At 33.2% G+C, this 21,618-nt stretch overlaps 1 protein-coding gene across 47 annotated transcripts in view; it reads left to right on the top strand.

Annotated features, from left to right (window-relative positions):
* The window catches only part of LOC132701449 (modifier of mdg4-like), a 131,526-nt gene that overhangs the window by 27,149 nt on the left and 82,759 nt on the right, over window positions 1–21,618 (top strand). Inside the window, exons 5-6 of one of the 47 annotated variants that reach the window (XM_060669341.1) lie at window positions 1,837–2,055; window positions 2,111–2,267. The exons of 40 other annotated variants lie outside the window; for them this stretch is intronic. In XM_060669341.1, the coding sequence (XP_060525324.1) occupies window positions 1,837–2,055; window positions 2,111–2,189 (298 nt within the window). In that variant the 3' untranslated portion in view covers window positions 2,190–2,267. Of the gene's footprint in view, window positions 1–1,836; window positions 2,056–2,110; window positions 2,268–4,186; window positions 5,501–6,964; window positions 7,392–10,086; window positions 10,498–15,930; window positions 16,209–17,529; window positions 17,811–18,836; window positions 19,142–21,618 lie in introns of those variants that run through there. 6 more of the 47 variants (XM_060669347.1, XM_060669356.1, XM_060669363.1 and 3 more) reach the window with 6 other exon arrangements.

Raw genomic sequence — 21,618 nt, 5'->3', positions numbered from 1 at the left:
TAGGTTGTTTTTATTTGAGAAAAAAGAAAAAAATGATCTTGGAAGCTTTTTTAATTTCACTGCACTAAATAATAAATATCTCAAAAACAGCAGGGTTTAGCTATGAGGGATACAAGAAATAAAACAAATTTTAAATAGAATAAATAAACAATTAAAAAAAAGATTAAATGAATATACACATTTATTTTCCTCAGGATAACCGGAAGTTAAAAGATGGACGGATTTCTTGATGTGACACCAAAGTTTGGCGTAGTGTGTATGTTGTGATCGTATGTAAGGAATAATATAACTCAATGTCTTAACTTTTCGTAAATTCTCTTCCCGGAAGCAGAAAAAAAATCATAATTAAGAATAAGTTACTCTTTCGTAAATGTTTGACCGTATTTTTATAGATAAGATTTGACTATTATCTATACATTTTAATGGGTACACGAGGAAGTAACTAAAATGAATATATTACCTATATGATCTAGATGTTAGAGTATCATTAAGCTTCATCACTTGTAATTAAACCAATGGACCTGAACCTTTTTCCTGAATTTTAGGGTGATATGTATAATTAGAACATAAAATGTAAACAGCCCGAAATGAAATTAAGAAGAACCACTGAAAAATAGAACAAAAAGTTTAAAAGCAAGTAAAATTGAATACCAATTGAAAGTACGCTAATTGTTTTACATGAGCAACACTCCTGGCCATATGGACACATTCTAATGTCTTCTTTGGCGAAGAAAGCCTCAAGTATGCAATACTACTATGAATTCCACCCTTAACAATTATGGCTTGTACTCTTCGCATACAAACCTTACCCTTACACTCTACGAATGCAGTTTAATAATTCATCTCTAGTTTATACAGACAACGTTAATTTTTTAAAACAAAGTTTTGCAGATTTAAAAATGATATTTTTTTTCTAAAATCCAGAAATGGAATATCGTGTGAAAATACTGCGACCTTGAAAATGTTAAAAACAGAAGAGAATCTTGGAATAATTCTAGATCCTAAAAAAAAACAAACCTCGAAAACTTTTTCTTAGCAACTTTATAGTGTTGCAAAGTTGATGGCCCTTGAGGAGTGGCAACATTTCTAGGCGAAGTTGAAAAAGTCTTTTTAAATTAGAAAATCTTATATTTATTTGAACTTTTCCTCTTAAAATCACCTAAGAATTCACACTTTTGACGATCAGCATTTTATTCTTAAACACTATATTTAGGGTTAAAATAATTAAGGAATTTGATAACTTAATTCGGTTTCGTGACCACTCAACATCACCAAAAACAGATAACTATTTGTCATTTAAATTGCTTGTTTCGTTCGGTAATGAAATGGCGGAGCTTTTATTTCTTAAATAGAGTAACCTCGAGCTTGGATTTTATTATTTTCTCTATTTTGGAATTGCTTATTTTGGACGCGATGAAATTCGACATTCAACATTTACTGTCGTGCAGTTCCCAAACCACTTAGTTTTAATCGTATGGCAGACCGCCTCGTCTAGCTGGTAATTATAATTTTCGTCCCGATACTCGATACCATTTAGCTTTACGTTTTCGGTAAAGCTTCATTATGTGTTCTTTCGTCGTTTACTTGTTGTCTTCGATTTCGTTTTTCTCAGTTGCTTTATATTATCCCAATAAGATGCCACACAAAAGGAACCTATCTAGATATGACAGAATAAGTGTTTTGATTTTGGTGTTGCTGAATGACCCGCATTAATACTAAGTAGTATTGAATTTAAAAAATGTGTTAAAAAACAACGTAGACTACAATGTAGACTCCATTGTACCCTATTTTTAAAAATTCTAAAGCTCGCTATGTGCCTACTTGGACATATTTTAGATACTTACGTTGCCTTGAATACAAAAGACTAGGTTGTCACGCTAGAGCTGTTATACCATACGACGGATCCATAGAGGACATTAAGGTCAATAAGCCTCACAATCATCCGCCTGATTTTGCTGCAGAGGAAAAAATTATTTTCATGAGGGAACTAAAGGAAGTCATGCTGAAAAATCCGTCTGTCCCGAGTCGAACTGTCTATCAAACTTTAGCGGAAATGTGGGTATTATTAATATTTTTGACAGTCATTTGATTACAATTTACTTATTATTAGGTATCCTGTAGCTGCTAAGGAGACCCCTTTCGATAGTATACGCCACAAAATGAATCGCTGGAAGAGGCAACAGGAGTGAAAGAGCAATTCAATTTGTTATACCGTGTAACGTTTGTGTATGTCCAATAAATTTGTTGCTGAAAAACCTCATTCATTTTACGTTGCCAGGAGCTTGACATATAACCTACAAGTAACACGCTTATAACGCACCCCTGAATTTCTCAAATCTGCAAATGCTGGTTGACTGACTTGCGAACTTTAGTTAAATACAGCAATTCTAACGTAACAGTTTGAAATATTAGGAGGCAAATTTAATTTTTTTTCTTTGCACGTTAATATTAATGGAATACTAATAAGAGGTTGTTAATATTTTTTCAACTACTCATTTACATTTTTTGTAGGTAAATCATTCGTTAAAGGATACTTTGTAAAATCGATCCAATTTTTTATTTTTCTTAGAAGTAAATGGTTGTAATATATTTTTACTATTTTTAACGGTGACGAGTAGTAGATATAAATTGCGGTGTTGCATTTGGTTGCAATTATGTATAAGTAAACGGCACAAAGTTGTTTTTTTTTTTAAGCAAAGGATTTAATCCTATTGCATATTACATTATCTGGTTTTGCTAGTATTTTGCAATATTGTATTTGCAAATCGATTCTAAGTTTTTTATTTATGAAAATTGCTTATTATTAATAATAATAGTAATTACTATTAAGGGACTTTTTAGAGTCAATGCAATAATAATGAATAATAAAACTAATCGTGGATGTTTAAAAATGCTAACACGAACCTGATTGAAACGCTAAATACCGCCATTGCCATTAGTAATGTTTTTATCAGTAACTGAAACTTTAATAAACGAAAACGTTTCCATTCAACCAAAAGTGATCTTCATTGCTAAACAAAATTTATGAAAATCAGAATCAAGGGCAATATTGTTTCGAGCCCATTCACCGAATCTAAAGGAACTAGGCGCCTTACTAGGTGATCGTGTGGCTTCAGTTCTTGAAGGATTAGATTTTGTAAGCCCGCAAACCAAGATCTTTGGGCAAAATTTTCCATAAAGTGGATGGATACATCCAATTCCTGTGCACTATGGTGGAAAGACTGATTCGAGTCTTCCTTTACCGTATACTCTTCAGCAGCAATGACTTCTTTTGGGCGCACTATATGATGTCTCAATGAATGCGTATTTAGAGTAAACATGGTGCCAAAATGTTTCATAATTGCTCTGATGGTCAATTATATTAAATGTAAAATGGACGTAGTGCGCGATACGTATTTCGAACATAACCATAATTTTCAAAATTTGGAAGCATTGTTCAGGTCTGTTCGTGTTGAAACTCCAAACCAAACTGAACATATATCACTTGACAGCTGACAAAATGGCCGCCAATTAAAAAGTGCACTTAAAGTTCTATTATACCTCTAAATAACACCCTTTATAAGAAATACTTTTTTTCTGTTAAAGTAACTTCGACCACCCTGTACATAAAGCCCCACGTACAAACTTTTAAAAATGATACTGCTATTTTTTGAATAACACTTTTTTAAAACTTTTGAGATATCATAAGTATTTTAAAATTTTGACAGAAGTTATTACAAAAAGATAGCAATCACCATTACTAGCCACCTTTTTCTTTTGTGAAATTTTGCCCACTTTTCTATGAAGCCTTCACAGTTTAGATCGTGTTGAGATGTGGAGAAATGACAAACCGAAGCCGATATTTCTGATTTTTGAATATACGATTGTGGGTACTTGGAAAATATTACGAGGTCTATAATACAGGCTATTTAAAACAGTTGACCATCATTAGAGTAAAACGGAATATCGTAAACGATTTTCGACATCAAGCTTAAACCCAACTTTTGAAATAAAATTTTAAAAAATACATTTCGAAACCGGCTATTTGTGGAAATAGAAAAGCGATTTTTGAACGGAATATTGTCTCTGACGACCTTGTATGTTTTACCGTTTCGGAGATTACAATACCTTGTACCCACGTGAAAATAAAACTAAAGCTGAAGGCATCGATTTTGTACGACTGGATTTACATCTATTTATTTTTTAGGAATTTATTACAATTTCATAAAACACTCGCATAAACCAGATGACCTGGTCCTGCACAATCAGGTTTACCAGTTTTCCGGTATGGAGCATAATAAGAAAATCTGGAATTGTCACAGGAAGGCCTGCACCGCGTCGTGCCAAACACTGAACGGCCGGGTCATTACCCGCACCGGATTACACAAGCACGATTCAGCGATGAAGTTTATCTCTAAGAAAAACAAGGAAAAGAAAATAATTAAGAAAAAATTGAGATAACGCATGAGGCCCAAAAAAAAACAGCAATAACTGATCTACTGATCTTCTCGTGACCGTGACTTTGATATTTTTTACCAGTTCTAGATAAAAACGAAACTTAACCATGAGAGCTACATTTTAAACATTTTAAATTTTACCAGTCGTCGTAAGTAGTACACAAGTTTATGCTTTTTTTCAACTCTTACTTCTAGTAAAAATATGTGGGCGATTTCTTCTTCTTCTTTTGTTGATTCTTATTTTTAGGTCTTATTTTCTGCGCTTTTTCATTCGCTACGACACTTCTGCTTGATCAACTGGAAGTACGGTTTCTGAGGCGTTGCCCGATATATCGTTCCAATATAAATGGGGATTAACTATTAAATTAAGATGTTCGGAACTTCCAGAAAAAAAATTAAATAATGTAAAGTAATTGTTTTGTAATGTTTTTGTTTTTTCTGTGTAGTAGTTCTCGTTCAGTTCCCACCATATCAACTCTAGAATCCCTTTCAAAGCATTAATACAGTAATAGCGAAAGTAATCTGCATACGAGATACTTCCGTAGTGCTGGGGTGGGGTTATGCAGGGCAAATTAGCAAACTTATCTTCATCGTTTCTTCAGATTCGGAGTTATCACATTGTTTTCGTTTTTTCTTCAATTCAATTCTGGTAAACCACATTTCGTTTGATGAACTGCAAAAGGCGACTGCATCCAGGTCATCGTGAATACGTTTCTTATCGCGAACCTACCAAGACAATAAAGTACTGAAGTGTTTCTAGTTGTGCCTCTTGCAGAGCCAATTTCCAACCTAGATCGTCTGTCTACATCATGTAAAATGCTTTATTTCTTATAAAGGAAATATACATTTTAAAACGCCTTTTCTTATTAGATTACTTTTTTGAAATGGGCCTCTGTTGAATTCAGTCAGAATACTCGATCCTTCCTAATCTTACAGAGTCTCTTCCTCTTCTCTTGTGAGGGTATTGGTATTAAAGGGGGGCGTTCAAGCACTTAGGTCACCAGATGGGCCCGTTGTGCCCCCAGGTCGTTGTGACGGTATTTAATTGGGAGCATTCGTAGTCACATCACATAACTTATTGAAAACATTTTTCATAATTTTAATTATTTTTATTAATAATAAGCATTTTTGTAATGATTTTCAGGAATAATAAAAAGTTTTTATTGTTCTATCGTTATTTTATTTTTCATCCATGTGAATTGGGCGGAGTCGAATTAGTTTTGAGTAAAATTGCGCAGTTGGCGGTTTATTTGCTTATTACCTTACCATTAAATTAAAATGTTCATAACTTCCTCTAAAATGAACAACGTTTTGTGGAAAGAAATGCATCTATTTCGTTTTAAAAGATGCATCAGAATCTCGTCTTCTGATTAGGCTTTTTTAAATTATCGCTAGAGGCACCATGTCACCGTCGTATACGCGTAAATCTAACATAACTTTATTTATTATTATTTGTTCGTTCAACGTTTATTTTAAAAATGCAATTTTCGGAACTTGAAAGAAATTATCTCATACTTTTAAACCATAAACAATCTGACAAATACACTGTAACCACAAACTGCACAAAGTTGAATGGAAATGAATTTTTGTCTTAAAGGAGCGTTTCGTAGTCTTACAATTAGTTTCAACTGGGGGTTACATATTGTTGAATTCCTAAAAGGTAGAGTTTAATATTCAGAGAGGTAGAGTTTGAATTTTTATTGTTTTGTGAAATCAGATTTGTCTTATTTCTGTTTTTTGGTTGTAAATACAATTAATTGACAAAACTGGGTTTTAAAACAAATGGTTTATTTAGAATTATTAGCATTGTATTTAATTTAAGAAATACATTATTAACTGGAAGCTAAAGTTGATCTATAAGTGGGGTAATAATAACTGCATAGATTTCTAGCAAATTTTAAACTGGAATAAGTGAAAAGGGCTCTTAACAGAACTTTACGTCATCTGAAAGTTTTTTACAAATATGACAAAATTGTAATATCTGCGATTTTGACGCTATTTATTGTTACGCAAATAAATCGTCATATCCGCAATAAATTTAAATGCTGGAATTCATCCACTAGCACTGTTAAGAGCACAACTCTAAAGCTTTGGTCGCAGTTAGCGAGTATTTTGTTAAGAAGAAATATGGCCACCATCTCTGGAAGTACTCAAAATTTTTATTCAGTACCTGTAAGCTACCGATTCGAGAGTATTTGTTTATGAAGAACTGTAGCCACCATCTCTGGAACTACTCTAAATTTTTTTTTAGTACCCGCAAGCTACCGATTTTAGTACCGCATCAAATTGAAGTAATCCAAACTTTATATATTAACTACCAATAACAACGATATAGTCATTTTACAGATACGCAGCGTTAGTCAATGTGTGAGCGTTTGTACTGATAATTGTAAGTCTTAAAACTACTCTTAACGAAGTTATATTCTACGGTAACTCCTTAAAATCGTTCTCCGAAAATTTGCAGTTTTTTTGTTACGTTTTAATCATCTAATGCATGTTATATTGGTTGTACATAAATAACGTTGTAGATGTGGTGTACTTCAGCAAGGGTCTTAAGCTTCCCTTAATGATGATTGATGGGTACGAATACCGCATTGAACGCAAAACTTCCAAGTCGACGATGTGGTGTTGTCGGCGTAAGGACAAATCTAGATGCAGGTCTAGATTAGTATCAGGTGGTGGATTAATACAAGTCAAACATGCAAAACATAGTCACGGACGAACATTCAACGGGTCTTATCAAAATCTCAAGGCTCAAAATGTGAAAATATTGTACTCAGCCGAAAGGCAATAACTTGTGTGTAAAATATGTATGGTCTCGAAAATTTGCCGTTTTTTTCTCCACATAAAACTCTTCCATCCTTGGAAAGCGCATTAGTAAATTTAGGGTAGTAACACTGCTAGCAGTTGTTCAGTTCTATTTAATCAAATTTAATCAAGCAATAACAAATAAAAACGCGTTGTCACAATTTGTTGCATTGCTTTGCCCCCCTTTATTAGATAGATAGATACCAATCTACAACGAGGTCCCATAATTTTGGAATGCATTAATGTCGGGTCGTATGAACATGTGCCCTGGCGTGCCGTCCTGTGGTATATTCGAATCCTTCAGACACAATTGTTTTTTAGACCACACCTGTGAAATGCAGTATTTTATCTATGGCCTCAATGTTCTAATAATTTTTTAATTAAAACTTCCACATATAGTTTCCGTGTTGCATAACAGATAAAGTGACCAAATGTATGAAACTCATTGTGACGCTTCTATAAAAATGAGTTCCATATTAGGTTCATTACCTCAATAGTGATGAAATTTGATCACATTTCAAAGTTGGCTGCCCCGAGAACTTTTGGCTTCACGAAATGCCTGGGTGGAATCTCATCACGAAGATTTTGAGAATACTTGCATTGTTCTTCTTATTATTATTATTGTATTACAACTGAATTGCTGTTCTCTGAATTTTAATTCAGTGATATTTTTTTGTTAATTATATTACAGTAGCCTGTGGAAGTTTCTTTGAAAAAAAAATATTTTGAACTTTTAACCGAAGGAATGTAGGCGAGTTCATGTCAGTATCCAATCCGTTATACTTTAGTACTTTTTTATTCATACTCGTTCTAGAATAACGAACAACCAGTTGTTGGATTGTAATTTTTCCAGCGTGTTTACTCATTTTGACTTGTTAAAAATTAAATCGTTTTTTTTTAATATACAGAACGTCAAAGAGGTAAAGAGGTTTTGGTTATAAAAACAAAAAAATGCACATTTTCCTTTTCATTCCATTTCCATTTTGTGTTTTTTGGTCTGAGGTGGCTTTTCCTTGATGAGAATCCATTTAGCACAATTAAATTAGAACAATGTTCAGATTTTCACAGATTTAAATGATTTATGACAGCTTTTTCGGCAATACCGTGCCTTTATCAAATACAACTTCAAATTTGATAAAGGCACGATGTTGCCGAAACAGCTGTCATAAATCATTAAAAACTGTGAAAATCTGAACATTTTTTGTTTCTAATTTAATTGCATTAGTTTTTTTCTACTCTCTCCACTAAAATACCAAATTTACCTGTCAATCGTACAGAATGTGTTACCCACGACCGTGGCTCAGATATTTCCGTTACTTTCTTCACAAGTTTGGCGCTTTTGATGACTTGTGATTTTGGTTTAATGATATGTAAGGTATAAAAAGATATCTGAAAACGCGTAGTATGACCATAATAGTATATTATGCAACAAGTGTGGTAAAGGGCATTTGAGTCAGGTGTTTATTTGGAACGAGCGGAGCGCAGCGATTCGAATGTTTAATGAACGAGTGACTTTTAAACAACATGGATTCATGCGTGACCGTCAGAATTGGCAAAAGTCAAAATTCAAGCCTTGCGGTAAAATCTCCGAAAAAATCTGATTGTTCCCAAATCCGTGTGATAATATCCCGGAAATGTCCCAAGTGGCTCGGATCCGTGAGAAACGAAACTGACTTGGTAAAATGGTATCCTTAAAAATGCGAGCAGTTTGTTACTATAAAAAAAGCAGAGTCGTTTTTCAACCCATCGCCTATCACTTTAAAACTTCATAGTCTCTCTGTATTAATTCATTACAAAAATGTTCACAAATATTCTCATGTTATCTTACACTCCTAAATTGTAGATATAGTCTACTTCAGTAAAGGCAAAAAACACCCCATAATGATGGTACATGACTTCGAATACCGCATAGAACGCGTGACATCTAAACGGACCGTGTGGTGTTGCAGAAATAAAGAAAAGTCTAAATGCAAATCAAGATTACTATCTTTTGGAGGATCTGTGCATATTAGACATTTAGAACATAACCACAACACGACGTTTAACGGTTCTTACACCAATTTGAAACCGAAGAAAGTAAAATTGGTGTATTCCTTACGAACGAACTAACTTGTATAAAATAGAAAGTACGTCTCGAAACTTTTGAGGTTTTTCTTTCCTTCACCCGCAAATTCCAATTCCATTGGATAATTGCTATAATTTATTATATTATGAGGTGAGTTGGCAATGAACAAGCTTGCACTGTGAATACCTACTCTAGCTATCAATTATGCACTGATCAGGCGTGCGCAGAGTGTTACTTTAAGACATTAAGTTCGCACTTAAGCGAGCCACTTCGGACGTTTCTCTTATGTTAGTCACGGGTATTTTGACGTTTCTCAGGTCTGATGGTCACGTGGCTCGGTGAATGTATTCGCGTTGTTTTGAAAATTGTACGCTTAAATCTAATGGTCGTAGAAAAAATAATGTGCAACACGTACAATATGCACTTCTTCAGACACGCACTTTGCTGGAGTTATGTACAATGATTTCTACGTAATAAGGATAGGACACCGTGAGATCTACGATGTCAGCATTTGGTCACGATGGTACTATGAAGAGACCGTGAGATTCACATTGTCAGCTTTTCGGATACGAACCTATAGTTTTAAGTAATATGAAGGATTCTTGTTGTAACTGATGCTGCAGAAACTCTAAATTTTCGATTGTATGTTAAAAATAAACTTTTTAAAAAGTCACCTCGTCTAACTAAAACGGCGTTTGTCAAACTTGTTGCACAATATACAATTAGCAACGTGCTATTCAAAAGCAATTTCACACATTGACTGATTTGTGTTTTTAGGTGTCGTATATTTCAGGAAAGGTCAAAAGCGGCCAATTATGGTAATAAAAAACTATGAGTATAAGGTGGAAAGGCAAACCACTCCGACAAACATGTCATGGTGTTGCATAACCAAAGAGAAGTACAAATGTAAAGCTCGTTTGGTAACGTTCAGAAACAACGTAGTCATTAAATACAAATACCACAACCACGACGGGACGTACAAGGGCGATTGTACGCTGGAGCCGAAAAACGTGGAGTTCCGCTACGAGCCAGGCAAAAGGGAAAAGCAGAAATCGGTGGAAGTTGACGAAACCAATACAAGAAAGACGAGACAGAAAACCAAATCTACGAAAACCGAGAATTCAGAGTTAATAAAATTTTTAATTAGTTACGATGATAATTAATATTTAAGTGTGTATTGTTATAATGTCGCGTTAACATAGTGCAGTAAAATTATTAATATAAAATTTTAAAAACATGGTAATTTTATGCATTTTTTGGGAACTGTCCTTTAGATATATTCGTTGGTTGTTGTACATCCAATTGCAGAGACGTATTAATATCTCCGATAAACAGCACATGCGCGATCTCATTACCAATACATATCTAACAGATGGGTATTACATTTAGTAAAATGAACTAGATTAAAAATAATTCGAACCTCAGCAATACTATAACTAAAAAATCAATATCAATCAAATACGACCAAATTGATCTATAGTACTACTTCATAGTATGAGATGATGAGGAAAAATCAAAAAACAATGTCTTTCAAAAATCAGTAATGTCGTCATTTGCTAATTTGCTGCGCATGGCCTCAGGGAAATAGTAGCACATCCGGGAAAAAACTCTGCGAAATATATTTAAGTTAAGTACATGGGAAACTAACAAAACGTATCTGCTATTATAGGCAATTTTGGTTGCACAATCTTTAAATATGGTAGGGTAGAGGAAAGACAATTATTTATTCCGAAATTACGCATTGTCAGGAAAGCTTTAACGGTGTTTAAACAAACCTGATCTCATTTAAATGGGGCATGGTTTTTCCTATCTCGTTTTCGAATAAAAGAAAATTTTTTCAAATGCAGCAACGGCAATTTCAATTGCAAACACCCTATACTTTATTACAAATTTTGTTAACAAGCTATACTGATTTTTGAAAAAAAATAATGTTATTTATTGAGATAATAACCATCCGGTCCAAAAAGATGTTATTTTTGTAAAAATAAAACTTATACGAATCATCATGCCATGTCATATATAGTGCTCCAAAAATGTGAATTTCTATGAAACAAAACAAAAAAAGCACATATAAAATAACTTGGCGAAATGTCAAATAAGTGTTAGGACGGGCCTAAACAAAGCTTCCAATCCAAGTTATTGGTACACCGGGTGCTTTTGTTCTGTAGGTTTTTGAAAAAATGGAATCATTTTCAATGCCCGAGTATTTAAAAAATATCCGGGGGTTGAGTATTATGATATGCTGGAAAGCATTTTATTTAATATACATTTTGGGACTAGATGATATATCGATGTTGTAATTTGTAGACCTTTTACATATAGGAATTTTCTCATCCAAGAAAAAAAAATTTAACCGGCTTGCGGATTCATATTTTAACTGTTAATTTTAGTTTATTTTACAACATTAGTTTCGTTTCCCAGGTATTGGATGCACTTCGGACATTACCGGGATGTTATCGCACTGTGTTTGGAGCGATCAGATGTTTTCGTAGATATTACCACACGGTTTGAATTTTGGAGTTTGTCAATTCCAACGGTCACGTCAGTGAATGTATTCATGATGTTTTGTACCCAAAACCTAACGGTCGGTTGGTAAACTTTTTAAGTCACTTGTTTATTAAACACTCGCTCCGCTGGGCTCTGCTCGTGCAAAATAAACTCGTCACTCAAATACCGTTTACCATATTTGTTACATCATATACTATAAGTCACTCCCTTATTAAACAGTCGCTTGTTACCGCACTTGTTGCAAAATATACCATTATGAAACACCAGTTTATGTTCCACGCACGAGCGGAGCGAGTGTTTAATAAACTAGTGATTTAAAAAGTTTACCAAATGTGTTGCATACTATACTTTTTCTACAACTGTTGGTTTTTGGGTAGATTTTTGCAAAACAACACGAAAACATTCACTGACATGACCGTTAGAATTGACAAACGTCAAAATTCAAGCGGTGCGGTGAAATCTCCGGAAACATCTGATTGCTCCCAAATCCGTGCGCTGATATCCCGGAAATGTGCGAAGGGGCTCGGATCTCACGTGGTAAAGTAACGCTTTCCGCACGCTAGATCGGTGTATAATTAGATATTTTATAAAAGGGAGTAGAAAATATACTATTACATATTGATTTTCTAAATAATAATTATACATACTTCCTACGTAAAACGTTAAGAGATTGATATAAGAATATGTTAACAAATGTTGTTGAATTTTGTCTAGTATACAAATCTGTAAAAAGGTATAGTGTTCTGTTCCAAATTCCGCAGTTGACATTGGTTAGTTTTAGGTAGATCTGAAAATGGTGCATTGGTGGAAACACAACTAGTAATCTACTTACGCTGTATACCAAATTTAAAAGTAACCTTTCTTAGTTCTGTAGAATATCTAATAGGAAACTCAACGTGAATTACCCTATGCGTTTTTGTAGTGCTAATTAGGGGAGCGAGAGATAAAGCAAGAAGTGAAAAGCGCCATTTCTCTAACCTGAGATGTCAAACATATTACAAGATACAAGAATATAAAGAGACAATTTAATGCCTTTTGAATGGTCCACATTTCTGGAGCTCTTGTTTTGTCAAAAAGCAGCAGCTTTTGCTTTAGCTCGCGGTAGATTTAGAACATCACTTTCCCATAGTAGGTGTACTTTGAAATACTAGCGCCTTTGTTGTGGCTGCTGGTGTCATTTCAGTAATAATTGTGCCCCACGTTCTTGGCTTCAGTGTTGTTGCTGAAAGTTGCTGCAAGCTTCTCACTTTGGCGCCACTCATTGACAATGTTAATTGCATCTTGGCTCTTCATGGAGAACGTGCTATGAAATTTTCCTCTTACGACAATCGTTGGATCATTTACACATCCTAGGCAGTAGAAGCCCTCTACTGACCGTTTTTCGATGGTCAGGCATTATAGCCCATAGAAGAAAACTGCTGCCTCCATGTTGGTTTAGTCCTACACAGCATGCTATCGTTCTATTCTATAAATTGTTTTGTATCCATTTGCACAGCGCAATGGTTATAATATTAGTTGAACGAATGTGATATATGTATTCACCAGCATTACCAGTGTCCAGCATAAATGAAGATAGCATTAAGACTTTGACTTGTATTAATTTATATATTTTTTGATCCTTCTTTCAGTGGCCTTGCTAATATAATTTAAAATACATCTTCGATCTGTTCTCCAGAGATCCATAAGGGACTATCTGAGCTATTCTGACCATACTCCCGTAAATTCTTTCCGGGCTTGCCATTTGACTGTGATTTCAAGTTATTTACGTTTGAGAAAAGCTTAAATGACAAGTCTTATAGTTCGATTGCAAGTAAATGATTTAACTACTTATATGGCACACATATTCAAATCGAACCAATGGCATGCTGGCATGGTAAAAAAGTGCAGTACACATTTTAACAGTCTGTGGCTTTAACACTTTTCGAAAAATAACTATTTTACTACACATTTTCCCTTTTCAGGTACAGTTTATTTTAGCAGGGCTCACAAAAATCCGAAGATGGTTATAGACCGGTACGAGTACAGGGTAGAAAGATTACTGGATCAAAAGACGATATGGTGTTGTACCTTCAAAGATAAAATTAGATGTAAATCCAGATGCGTTAGTTCTGGAAACGTTATCCGATTGAAAAATGTTGGACATAACCACCCATCCAATGTTAAACTTTCGCTTAGTGATTTGACACCACATACTCTCTCCATCATTCGAAGTGATATATTGCATTAAAAAAGTCATAAACAGATATGGTTCTTTATTGAATAGGATCTCCAAGGTATATTAAACCTATATAAACCTGTATCTCGACGGAAACTTGATTAAGATCTAATTCTGGTTAATAGAAAATCAATTCCAATTAACCATACAACTGCGGCATTGCTGATATTGAATATATCACAGTTACGTGAATAAAGTAAGTTAGCAATTCTTCCTTTACTCAGTTTTTTGCTATAATAATCTAGTATAGCAGTAATTGTCATTTCATCGAGTAACTATATTTATATTTCCGTTTGTTGTCTTGCAGTTTCCATACCCAACAGAGCGTAAACCCTGTTGTTAAGCTAAATTTATTAGGGTACTGTGAATAATTGAGGCCCTTTAAATATCGTCATTAATTAGAGAAGTAAGCAATATAATTAATACATTTTAGATTAAATAGCGATATATATTCGATGTCACCATAAACAATATGAAAATAATGCTCATATCTTGCGCAGTTTTGCGGAATCCAAATCAAATTTTGTGCACAACCTAATAACTTTTATATGTGAACTAAAATTTAGCATAAATGTGTTGTGGGTTTGTGAGATCCGATTTCGATTTTGAGAGTTCTTATGTCCTAAAGATGTTTGAATTGGGATGATAAAGGGGGGGGGGGTGGAGGGGAATCAACAAATGATTTAAAATTCAAGAGAACTCTCTTATGCACTTTGCCATAGTTTTAAAAAAAAACTTGTGATACTATATGTGATACTACTTCATTATAATTTTCCTTAATTTGAGTGATAATAAAAACTAGCGAAATTACTGAAATAAATTAAATATGAAATAAAACATATCGAATACTTTCTTATACCGACAATTTATTTAATGCTATTGTAACATTCTTTCTAGAATTTTCAAATCTCCTGGATTCCTCCTGCGTCTGTTGTCGAGAAACCGAACTGGCTGTTTCAGTTAAACCCTGAACATGCCAACCGCATGATTGACGTAACATCAACAAATGGCACAGAAGTTGAAGATTCTTTGATAAAATCGTTCTAGACCAGACTCTTATTGTAATGGTTACCTGTATGTTAGAAATTTGACAAGACGTTGACCACCCCTAGTTATTATAAAACCATTTCTTATTCTACGAAGTTTTTTGGGTATTAGAAATTGGGGTTATAGTGAACGACCCGTCGGTCTACTGCATCGTCCGTTCATAACTCCCCTATCACTAGACATTTGCTTACTGCTACTCTAAAATACTTAACTGTGCACTAATCAGGTGTGCATAGCGTCCCTTTAAGATGCCAGTTTCATTAAACACTGTCACTAGCCGCTTCAAAGGTTTCCGACATGCTAATGCTGTATGTCACACGTCGATTCACCTTTTCATTAAGCGCTCGCTTCTCTTATCTCAAATCAAAGTCGTGAGTAAAGTAGCGCTTTCCAAACTTGTTTTTGTATAGTTAAATATAAACTTACTTTAAGTATTACGTAGATTTAAAACATAATCAGATTAAAGGATTAAGTTATAAGTTATCAACACCAAAAACTATTTTCCACTGCGTCTGACAGATGATCAGATCTCTTCTTCTTCTCAATGATGAGCTTGCGTCTGGCTAGACGGCAGATCTTCGTAGAAAAAAAAATTATAAACTTTCCATATTATTTTTTCCTTGTGCAGTTATTGTAATGAACCGATTATGAGATAAAATATTAAAAATTAATCAACTAATTAAATATAGCTTGAAATTACCAGAGCCATAACGCACTCTTCTCACTATTATTGTTGTTTAGATTGTTAATTTCTCTTAAGGATAATCTAAAACAAGATCGCTTTTTTCTGTAAGTATTTTATAGGTGAGAGTATCTATCACTGCAGAGCTGCAACGTTCTTTTGATTTTAGCCACAGTTTATTTTACAAGCGGCACAAAAAATCCGAAGATGATTATCAATGGTTTTGAATACAGAGTTGAAAGGAGGCCGACAAAAGGCACAACCAATTGGTGCTGTGCTGCCAAGGAAAAATTGAAATGCAAAGCGAGAGGGATCAGTTATGGCAAAACCGTCGAATTGAAATCGATGTTGCACAACCACGCGTCTAATGTCAAAACTCCAATCGACTATTTAACCCCACACACACTTATTTTAGTCACACCGAAAACTTAGATTAATTCCTAGCGCTGGTAATCTTGTAAGAATAAAATGCTCTGTGTATAAATAATTATTTCATATATCGATATTTTTGTCCTTTTTCTGATTTTATATTTTTGTCCTACTTTTTCGATACGATGACACAATAAATATTTATAGCTCGATTTTAGATTTACAGGGAAGTAAATTAAAAATGTGCTTTTTTGTACAAAAGCAGTTTTTGGGGATTTCAAGACTCTGTAAAGTAGTTGGACTCTTCATGATCTGCATTTAACTATTCACCAAAGTTTAATGTATCTACGAAATTTTGGTTTTTTGTTAGAATCAGACTTTTGAATATCGCCTGCCAGATTTATAAACTATTGTACCATTGTGAAAATATTAGTTCCGTATTAAAATTATATGTCAATCAGCACTTACATATGAGAGGTACTGCAGATACCATGTTAGTTATTGGTTTTACCTTTTCGTTTATATCGGTATACAAGAATGATAAAATCTTTTCAGATATTTCAAAGATTTAAAAACATGGAACCAAAATTATTTGAACACGGAACCTTTTCTAATGGTATCGACATATTTGGGAAATCCTCAAACGAATAACTGTAAAGGCCTGGTCTTCAGGATTTCAAAAATCCAGGCATGATGCATATTTTATCAATGTCAATAAGTCCAACAGTGGAAGAAATAATTGTTGCCAACCAAATACATTCTTGACTTAATTTAGGACGATAATTTTTTTCATTATTAGCTTTTTCTGGTCACGAGAACTTATCGTCATTAAAGAACAAAAAAAAAGTAATAACCAATTATTATAGAGAGTTTTTTAATACTTTTTATTGTCATGCTTACAGAAATGTAACTTTGCCATTTTACAGGTCAATGTTTCGAACTTATTTTCAATCTTTTGGAAAATGTTGAACCAAAATGTTGTTGATTGTTTTGTCATTTATATTTTTCAACTTAAAAAAAGTTTGCATCAAGTTTAAGTTTGATTTCATTACACGAAAAAAAGTATCCTATTTGCAGAAATTGAACTAACTTATTAACACATTTTCTCTTTGAACTGAACTCCAGTGCCTGCTGGATGTTGTAAAGCTAATAGTGATTAGGAAAATGGTATTTTCTCTAGAATTTCGCACTACACTCAAAACAACGGCAATCATTCAGACCAGACAAGTGCTGTATTGCGATTTTCGAAACACTAATGACAAAAGGATCCTTGTTCACTACGCATGTATTCAGAGAACAATGAAAACTTCACAACCCAAGTAAAGGTATGTACTTCAAACTATAGTGACATTTTTTTATAAACAATCTTAGTGCAGTGCTCAAATGTAAACGTTTTTAGGTGTCATATATTTCGACGTGGGTCAAAAACACCCGAAACTCATTTTCGAAAATTGCGACTACATACTTCAACATTTTTCTGGAAAGAAGACGAACTGGCGATGCAGTTATTATTTCAGGACCAAGTGTAGGGCTAAACTGGTGACGAGCGGAGCCGAAGTACAAGTGAGCAACCAACACAATCACCCCATCAATACGTGTAAAATGAGAGTTGATAATAAAACATCACATATTGTCAAGGTTGTACGAATACCATTCAAAGATTAATTGAACATTTCGTATATGTTAGCTTAATATTAACTGTAATTCATACGGTGTATTTTTTAAAATGTATATTCTAAATAAACTTAGTAAATTTGATATAATGGTTTTATGTAAACTGGATTTTTTTTATCGGTCATAATATGTTTCTGTATAGTGTGAAGAGCAAACAGGTGCGCAAACCATCAAAAACCCATTTTTGTTACATAAATCCAATAATTTGACAAAAATCAGGCAAAATTCAACAGCAGACAAAAGCCACAAAGATCGGTGAAAATTTTACCTCTAATTTTGAGTGTATACAGGGTTGTCCAAAATAAATGTTCATTGTTTAGGTTTTAGGTTATTATAATCTGTTAAACTATAATTTGGATCATGGACGTTTCTTGTGTTAAATTTTGCAGCTAATATGCAAACGAAAAAGTTACTAAATAGAGACACTGATTTTACTTACTGCCTTTAACTACGAGACAAATTATATTTGCTTCTTTATCTAACCTTTCCAGTCTCATATCTTCTTCCTCTTCTAATAAAACATTATATATACCATACAAAACATGTTACTCTAGCCTGGTCCAATAGTATAGTAAAGTACCATGTTGCACTTTACTGATTATACAAAAAAATATATTATTTTTTAGTCGAACAGAAATTCAGGGCATTCTGCGATATCTATGGAAATCCATGGACATCCACAAAAGTAACGGAGGTCCATGGACATCCGGGTAAGTATACACCAGCCAACAGCTCTAGGTTGCCCCTCGGTGTAAAGTATTTAGTTCCTTCTCATCCAATATAGGTGGGTGTGAGTATAAGTATTTGTATGTCCTTTTAGATACTTTTTTCGTGATAAGTTTATTTTTCCATCAAGATAAATTTATGTTATAAGTGGATAATTTTAGTCAGAATGTGAATTTCGTTCAGCGGGCACTGTAAATGAAATGAAAAAGTGCCAGAACAAATCTATCTATCGCGCATAATTTTATTTTTCAACAAATTACTTTAGTGAAAAATAACAATGTGCAAACTTAAACAACCCATTTCTAGGGGTGATATATTACAACGCAGGCTACAAACATCCCAAAATAGTCTTCGAAGGAGTAGACTATCGTATAGATTTCAAGGCGGCGGAAAAGACATCCTGGAGATGCTCATTCTACTATCGAACGAAATGTCGGGCGAAACTTTCAACTAGGGGTCATATCGTAACACTTTATGGTGAACATAACCACGAGCTTCGAAAGGATTTGTTCCCCTTGGAAAATACGAAACCACAGTTGGTGACAGTCGTTAGAGAAAAAAGGCTAAATTTTGGTTTTAGAACGAACAAATATTGACTTGGTGTTTTGTACCGTGTCTATTATATTTTTCATTTACTTAACTTTTCTACCTATATTTTGTAAAGCATATTTGTTGTTTTTGTTTTGTTTAATTAGGTTATTACACTTTTGTTTTTCTACATGCGTTGCTAAAGAGTTAATCGGACGATCTCCGATAAGTGGAGTAAATATTTTTAAAAAGGACGGTGTGAATTTGTATGATTGAAAGTTTTTTTTATCTTTAGTGAATGGCGTGGTAATCGCAAAAAATGCGATTTGTCGAACATGCTAGGAAGCGACAGAACTCATATTTATACTGATGAACAAACAAGAAATATAAACAAAACTAATTATTTTAATGGCTCAGCATCTTTTATCTCGAAAACTAAGCACAACTACTACTAAGTGTTAAGTTACTAAGTCTTTGCGGTTATGGCTTCGTTGATATTGATCCATTCAAAGTAATTCCACTATTCCCCAAATTGATCGTTAGTATTGCTGAGAAGGTCAGCATAACTTAAAAAACTGACTTTTTCAGCTGAGATTATTTCATCCATTTTATATATCATAAATTTTGTTTTAATAAAAGTAATGCGGTAAGGTTGTAAGTAATATATTTCGGGGTTTTTGAGTTTTTGTTATTTTATTTATTATAAGGTATCATATCTATTGTTATTTGCAATTAACCGTTTTTAAAAAATTGGAACTAATTAGAATTATTTTTAGTCGTTCTAACTCCGGAGTATGATATAAACCTTCATTATAAATAAAAAAAACTCAACTTATTTTTTGTTTTAGTATTACGATCACAACATGATCTAATAATAATCTAATTCCTATGATCGAATTTTCTCTATTAATTTTTATATCATTATGTTATTATTATTAGACCTTACTGTGATCATAATATTAAAACTAAAGTTACGTTGTTGTTTTTGGCTTATATTGAAGATGCTGTACTGTGTGTTTATTGAAAATTAGTTCAACTAACATTTGAAATAATATATTAATTTATGTTTTCGTACCGAAACTAAAAACAATTTATCAGGTTAATACCAAAAAGTTATGAAACGGTAAATGACACCAATGTTATTTTGGACAATCACACTTATATTATATTACGAAGTAAAGGTCATCCGAAATTGATCAAATTTTCCCACTTCATTTTTAAAATTGTTCTTTGAGTATTCATTCAAAGCAGCGATATTCAGTATTAAATTAATGTAACTTATTTTTCTCGAACTTATTTGCTGATTAAATTATATCTAAATTGGCGTCACTGAAGGATGATTTAACTATAAATATGTCGCTTGCGGTACGCAAGAGATGTCGAGGGTAATAAATTATATCATAACATTAAACTAGGAGGATCTTTAAATAGTCAACATCTTTTAGCTATGAAATTTTATATTGAACCAACTTTTGCTGCTATTATTTTAGTTATAAAATATATTTTTAAATTTATTGTACTAAAAACTAATTTTCCTATACATTACGTTACATTTCAACAAAATATAAAATTGTATCTAGTAAAATGGTAATATATGAATACTTAAAGACAATGCAGTGTAATTCCCTCAAAATATATTTAATCACCATACCGGTTATCAAGGTGTACAAGTTTCAAGCTTTTTTAAGCATTGATAAGCTCTTATAAGCCTTAGCCCATTTCAAACTCAAGAACTAACTACCGCAAAGCAAATCAACTTGAAGTTTTCCTTTTTTTCCTTATTTTCTAACCTGCTGCTTTGCGAGATACAGGGTGGGTCAATAAGTTGTGTCTATTTCTGGCATTGATAGCCAAAAACCAATGCACACGTCGATTTGATTTTCAAGACAATATTACAAATATTAGACTTCGTGGTATAGCTTTTGAGTTGAAATGTTTGCATTTTAGAGAATTTGTTTTTGTATTGTTAAGTCAATTTTTTTAATAAAGCATCTAGTTATCTACTTATCATTCGAAGTTGCTTTCTTTTCTGTGGAGTACTCAGTATTTTATTTTAATTTAGGTTCCACATAACATTTTGTTTAAAATTATGTATAGCACTTGATATTTTATTGAAGGTGGCATGGGCTGACATGGTTGATATGTGATATCGTAATTTCACTCTGTGGTTATGTATGTGCTATAGAAATCGTAAAATTTTTTGTTTTGGTAAAAATGGCCAGATTAGTCCAATAGTAGATTTTTTCACGGTTCCTGTATTAGAAAGTACAGAAACCAAAAACCATCCATAATAACATCTGTAAGTAGTTTTGAAAATATAATAAATGTTCATGTAGATATGTTAATTGAAAATAGAAATGAAAATTAATATTAAACTCATTTGTATTAGTCATTATATCTGAAATGAGTCGCAGTCTACTTGCAAAATATCCAATTTCGCACTTATCGGTAAAAAAATATGATTTTGTTAAATTTTGAATTTAATTTAATTTATATAATTGTAAGCTTAAATCAGAATCCTGAACTGTTAATACTACCTTTGTAGAATGGTCCGTCAATA

This window comes from Cylas formicarius, unplaced genomic scaffold, assembly GCF_029955315.1.
Source record: "Cylas formicarius isolate icCylForm1 unplaced genomic scaffold, icCylForm1.1 PGA_scaffold_4__25_contigs__length_36172078, whole genome shotgun sequence".
Lineage (NCBI taxonomy): Eukaryota > Metazoa > Arthropoda > Insecta > Coleoptera > Brentidae > Cylas > Cylas formicarius.
Note: the sequence above shows the minus strand (reverse complement) of the source record. Positions and strands in the feature narration are given on the sequence as shown.